Raw genomic sequence first — 6,273 nt, forward strand, 5'->3', positions numbered from 1 at the left:
CTTCTTCAAAAGGTATTTCCTTACACTATGACGCATGATGACCCAACCGCCCACATGAATAGCAGAAATGTGAGAGTTTCTCATATCGGAAGTCTAGCCAAAGAAGCTTGCCCTCTATTCGGATAAGCTTGCCCGTCTTAAGTGGTTCATGTAAGGGCAGTTCCACCCTAGCGCGTCCAGGTCTATTTGATGTTCCTTCCTTTGTTTCAACTTAGACTTCCAAAACCCGACCAAGATGTTGTACAGTCCTATTGATTATCGCTTTGGTGCACCATTCTAGAGGTAGGCCAAGTACTTGAACCCAAAATGCACATGTAGAAAAGTCATAGCAATGAAAGGGGTACTAGGAATCCGTGGCTTTAGAATGACCAAGTGTCCGGAGAATAACCAAGGGCCTCCATCCAGCACATTTTGTTTGTCAGCTTGAGATTGGAACTTGAATGCATAGAGTCCTGCCTCTTGTTGGGAAATCTCTACTTTGTCAATACGCCATACACGCGTTAAGGTACTTTGCATAGCAGGTAAATTAACAGAAGGATTTGATAAAAGGGATCCTATTAATGTCCGTTGGCATTCGTCTAACTTGGCAGGTGGAAGAGTATCTTCCCACTCGTCGATGAGCTGCTCAGTGGTTAATCGTCCAAGCCTGTTGCAAAGGGCCGATAACCGCGATGTTTCATCCAAGGCCTCCGTCGCCATAATTCCAACCAGGTCGCATAAATTCAAAGACCAAGACAAACCACCGGCCGTAATTCAGAGGTAATCGAGACTACTCACCACACCATTGTCCATAATTACACTACGTTCAGCATCTATAAGAAGGCCCATCACTTCTACTCCTCAATCGAAGACACTATCTCTGACTTGCTACTTCCACCTAACTTGATGAGGGGGAATCGAAATCTATTCGTATGAAGGGTTACCGGGAGATGGCGGAAAGAGGGAACTATCTGAAAAGATGACAATCACCGCTTGACATGCATCGATGGTATCTTCCAAATTCCAAATTATGGTGGATGCGCTCACAGCCCAGTCGCGGTCAAGCCAACCACAAACCCAAAAGGTTGCAGTTCTGAGGGTTGCGTGCAATTACATACCAGATGGGGTTTGCATGCGATGGATCCCTTCATCGCCAACAGTGGTGGGTAAATGGCAGGGGAAATGGGGAGGATTCATTGATGGAATTACTGGAATTAACGAGAAGATGGTGGAAAACTGGATGAGAATTGAAGGAGGAAGGGTTTGATAAAAACTACCATAACGGTAGAAGGGAACTCTTCATTTCGAGAGAAAACAATTTCTTCATTTCAAACAATTTCTTCACCCCATCTACAGAATTAGGCAACAAAAGCTCTGACCATCTCGGAAACCCCAGTCTCTGCAAGCACTCCTTGCTTATCGACTCAGTCAGTGCTGGTATGGAGCACGTGGCCACCACCGACTCCACCAACTCGGGCCGCAACTTGGCCAACTTGAACGCCACCATCCCGCCGTAGCTGAACCCTACCATAGTGCACCGCTGCAACCCAAGCGCCACCAGCCCCTTCGCCACACATTCTGCATGGAAGTCCACCGTCTGGCGGCTGTCGCCAGTGGCAGAGCCACCAAAGAAGAGGAGGTCCGGCACGTAGATGGCGTACTTCCTCAAAAGCGCAAGCACCTGGAACTGCCATGTGATCATGCCGTCACCGACAAAGTCGTGAAGGAAGACGACCGCGTTCTTGTTTTTGTTTGGAATTCGGGTTGGAGCCCAGAAGTTCATGATGGTACCGGGTTCGACCTCAATTTTTCGAGGTCTCATGCTGGTGAGCTTCATTGCCTTTCGCAACAAGGGCTGGTGGAGCTTGATTGTGTTCACCATTCTCTCTCTCTCTCTCTCTCTCTCTCAATATTTGTTTTTGTGCGCTCGGCTTCTAGCGGTGGGGGTCAAAGTTGCGGGCATGCTAAAAACCAAGGACACGGGATTCTATTTCTTCATTCTTTTTCCACTTTTTTATCATCTAAGCCCCACGTTACTTCGTGACTCTTCGTCATCCATCTATTTATTTCTTTACATCTTTATGGAAATCCACGTCAATGTTAAGATTATTTCTTTGCTTTATTTTAGGTCAAAGTCAAATTCCCCCAGCAAGTAAAGAACGCATGGATCTCTTGCTATTTAGAATAATGTTACTGTTACTCTTAAATTAATCCTTCTTGCGCATTTCTTGCTGTATAATGACATCTTTGTCTGTTGTTGGTACGTCACAAATCCGTATGGAAATTCATTTCTTTAATTATTTCCCTATAGGTCAACTTCATTAGTTGAGTTTTAATAAATATTTATGCTTTTAGGTTTGTGACGGGAAAGGTGGGACTTCTAGATGGATGGCTAGTTAAATCACTAAGGCACTGTTTGGTAACCATCAAAATGGTGCATGATTCTGATTTTTTGTTCGTAGAATTAGTTTGGGACAAGAATCGTGTTTAGTAAAATTTTTGTTCTTGGGACCAAATTTGTTTCCGAGAACAGATTGGGATGAGAATCAAGAATTAAAAAAAGAAGTTTATTCTTGTTCCGGGAACAAAATTGAGAATCAAAACTCTTCTTATTCTCTTTTCTCATTCTCTTTTCTTCTTCTTCATCGACTGCCATCCCACGACCGTCGCCCCCCGCCACCCGCTGCCGTCCGCTGCTGCTCACCGCCGCCGGTAACTGGTCCGGCGAGCTTGCCGAAGGCTCGCTCAACCACCGGTGAGGCTTGGCCTCCCTAATTCTGGTGACGCCGAGTCTCGCTGGTGGCCAAGCAGGCCTTGCCCCGCCCCGGTGAGGCTCACCTAGCTCTGTCGGTGGCCAAGCAGGCCTCGCCCAGCCGGCGAGGCTCGGCCGACGAGGGCTGGCCTCGCCGAGGGCTAGCGATGCTTCGGTGAGGTCACCAGTTTGGTGAGCGGCTCCGAAGAAGGAGAAGAATAGGAGAAAAAGGAAAACAAAAAGAAAAAAAAGGAAAAAAGGGAAACAAAGAAAAGAAAAAAAGGAAAAAAATATAAAAAAATATTTAAAATTTAAAAGAAATTGATTTGGAATAAAATCAATTAATATGGTACCAAACGTAATTCTATTCCGTAATCAGAAATTTTGGGCAGTTACCAAACGCATTCTTTTACTCATAATCAGTTCTCGGGAACAGAATAAAAATAATCATTTCTTGTCAGAATATGTTTCCGGGGACAGAATCGTTACCAAATACACAATAACTGTCAAGAATAGATTAGTTAATGATATAAATTATATCATATTCCGAAGGAGTTGCAGAGAAGGAATCTACTAATTGCTTGAGCATGCGAGTATCTAGATGTCTTGCACATACTCATTTAAGAGATTATATCCTAGAGTTGTGGGAAAATTTAATGCATATTCGTGGGCTAAGTAATAGGAGTGCAAATTTGTAAACTGTAGTGTTTACGTTGGCAATCAGTCACCCAAATTCCTTATGAGCAGAGATTTCAAATTCAACGTGTTGAAAATGCTACAAGATGCTAAGATAAAAGCCAAGGTGGAGCTTTAGATTGAGACTCAACAATCGCATTTGCAAGCACATGTACCAATTAACGGTGGGTATTATCTCGCCTACACAACCAGACTTGTAGGGATTGTTATCTAAGGAATAGAAGTGCCTTGTGTGACACTCTATTATCCAATTCCAATTGAATTGTAGGGATTGGTTTGAGGAATAGAAGGGCCTTCCAAGAGTGTCTTTTCAAGGCCTTTTTATCCAATTCCAATCGAATGGCATCCGATAAGCCACAACAATAACGATCGAGGCGTGAAGGTTTTTGTAGCAAGGGAACATAGTGCATTACAACAGGAGTGGAAATGCAATGCAGTGTTCATGTTGGCAGTTAGTCACCCAAATTCCTAATTAGCTGATATTTTGGATGCAACGATTTGACAACATTATAAGGTATTGAGATGCTCAAACAGACAAATTATCTTGAAGTTGAGTAAAAGGTGGAGCTTTAGATCAAGGCTTAAAAATCACATTGCAAGCCTAAGTACCGACTCATATATTCTCACTTGCACTGCCAAATTGGTAAGAATTGGCATCCATAGAATGTAAGGTCCTTCCTTCCAAGAGTGTCTTTTCAAGGTTCTATTATCCAAGTCCAATTGTATGGTGTCCAATAAGCCACAATGATGGAGGCATGAGAATAATTGAAAATGAGGGAAAAGAATTATGTATTCCTTGACTACTATCGCGACCTTCCCGAAATTGAATTACCTAAAGAAGGCTAATGGATTACTAAGTCCGAAGACTTGGCACGGACCCTCCCAAGTCCTACCAATCGCGACTTGATGTTAAGGAATTAATCTATTCAAACATGCAATTATACTCAATTTGGAGCCGCCACTAACCAATTAGGGCTGGTTAGAAACCCAAGTAAAATATGTGAGAATACTTTACTATTGCGAACCAGAGATTCAGTAGGTCCGGGGACATGGTTACGCTAGATTAGTCTAACGCCTTTTCGGTACCTTTTTATTTTAATTTTAAAAATATTTTGCAGGCAATGTTGATTAATTTAAACTTAAACTACCAACATACAAATGGTGGTCATGCGGGTGCGCAATCAATAAAATAACATTAAAATAAAAAATTGCTAATAAAAATGCATGTCCTAAGCATGATTTCTAAATGACATGACACCTAATTTTTCTTTTTCTTTTATAAATGTTAATTATATGCAATCTTAATTTAACTTAATATGCATGAATTTATTTTAATGACATGCGAGATGCAATTCATATGGTATGACTTAAGCTTATCACTACATGTATGCAATCTAATTTATATAATCCTAAATATGCATGTGTTACGTGATATGAGATGAATGGCATGATATTTCTACATGCATGCTCTTTTATGCTTTTTATTTTATTTTATGATGATTCATTTTTTAATGCATATATGCAACCTATGCTAAATGATGATATGAAATTAGGTTAATTATGAATTAACCTATTGACTAACCAAGGAAATGATCTTTAGTTTTTTTTTAATTTTTTAATGACATAATGTTTTTTATTGAAAAGAAAGTAACTTAATGGTGCAATGATCATCTTTTAGCATTTTCCTTTTTATTAAGAAAAAAATTAAACTATAACTCACATGGCATGCATAACATTTTTTGTTCCTCTTTTGTTTTACTAAATGAAAATTGACTTAATCTAAAAATATCTAGGTGTGTTGCTTTAATATGAAATGTGTATGGACCTAAGTACCTAAGTTCTAGATATGACAATATTTTATTAATAAACAAATTCTAATTAAACCTATTATGCAAATTAACTAACATGTACCTAATAATTTTTTTAATTTTTTTATTGAAATTCAAAATTAATAAAGAGTGATTAAACTATTTAAAGTGAATAATATTCTAATTTATTTTAGGAATCAATTTAACTTAAACTATATCTTATCTTAAAAGCTATATAAAAAATCAAGACATGCCAACATTATTTAAAATTAACCCTAACAAAAATCACCCATCTAAAAGTATAATCTAAAAATTATAATCCTATAAATGCAATTCTAATTTACTGACCCTAAAAATATAGTCCTAATTTACTAAACCTAAATGCTCTAATACAATATTTAGATTTTTATGTGTTTTCTGATTTTTTTATTTTTTATTTTTTGGTCTTTCCAAACAAATAATTATTTTAAAAGAATGAAGATAAGAATTAAAATAACCGAAAAAATAATCCGTTGTCTCACGGATTAAATTAACAATTATTTTAACTCTATAATAATTTAACGATTGAAATATTATCAAAATTCCTAAAAATTAAAGTAATTAAAAAAAATGACCCGCGTCTTACGGGTCAAATTAATGATTACCTTAATTTGAGATAAAACCCCTAATGTCTACAAGGTCTACAAATTATTGACATACAATACTACAATTCAAACAATTAAACTAACATAATGCTATCAAATAAAAAAATAACATAAAAATAAAGACAGTAAAATAAACTAAAGGGTTAATACCCTAAAAAACTCCAAACTGGTACACCTGTGACAAATTTACCCAAAACTATTTTTTTTACCACCAAAAACCCCAAACTGGTACATATGTGACAAATCTACCCTTCGTTAGCTTCCGTTCGATTTTTCCGTTAATTTTGCTAACGTGGTTGCTGACGTGGCAAGTCATGTGAAAATTCATAAGTTTAATACCATTAAAAACCCCAAACTGGTATATTTATGAAAAATTTATCCCGAACTGATATAT

The 6,273-nt window shown here is 38.1% G+C and overlaps 1 protein-coding gene across 1 annotated transcript; it reads right to left on the reverse strand.

Annotated features, from left to right (window-relative positions):
• Positions 1 to 1,252: 1,252 nt before the first annotated feature.
• On the reverse strand, positions 1,253 to 1,816 carry LOC104455477 (pimeloyl-[acyl-carrier protein] methyl ester esterase-like). The gene has a single exon (XM_010070262.1). The coding sequence runs from the start codon at positions 1,814 to 1,816 to the stop codon at positions 1,253 to 1,255; it is 564 nt and encodes a 187-aa protein (XP_010068564.1).
• Between the last annotated feature and the right edge of the window lie 4,457 nt (positions 1,817 to 6,273).

Source organism: Eucalyptus grandis, chromosome 7 (genome assembly GCF_016545825.1).
Source record: "Eucalyptus grandis isolate ANBG69807.140 chromosome 7, ASM1654582v1, whole genome shotgun sequence".
NCBI classification, from domain to species: domain Eukaryota; kingdom Viridiplantae; phylum Streptophyta; class Magnoliopsida; order Myrtales; family Myrtaceae; genus Eucalyptus; species Eucalyptus grandis.

Bases quoted from the DNA above. Each gene is read 5' to 3' on its own strand.
- LOC104455477 (XM_010070262.1), bottom strand. From the start codon at position 1,816: ATGAAGCTCACCAGCATGAGACCTCGAAAAATTGAGGTCGAACCCGGT.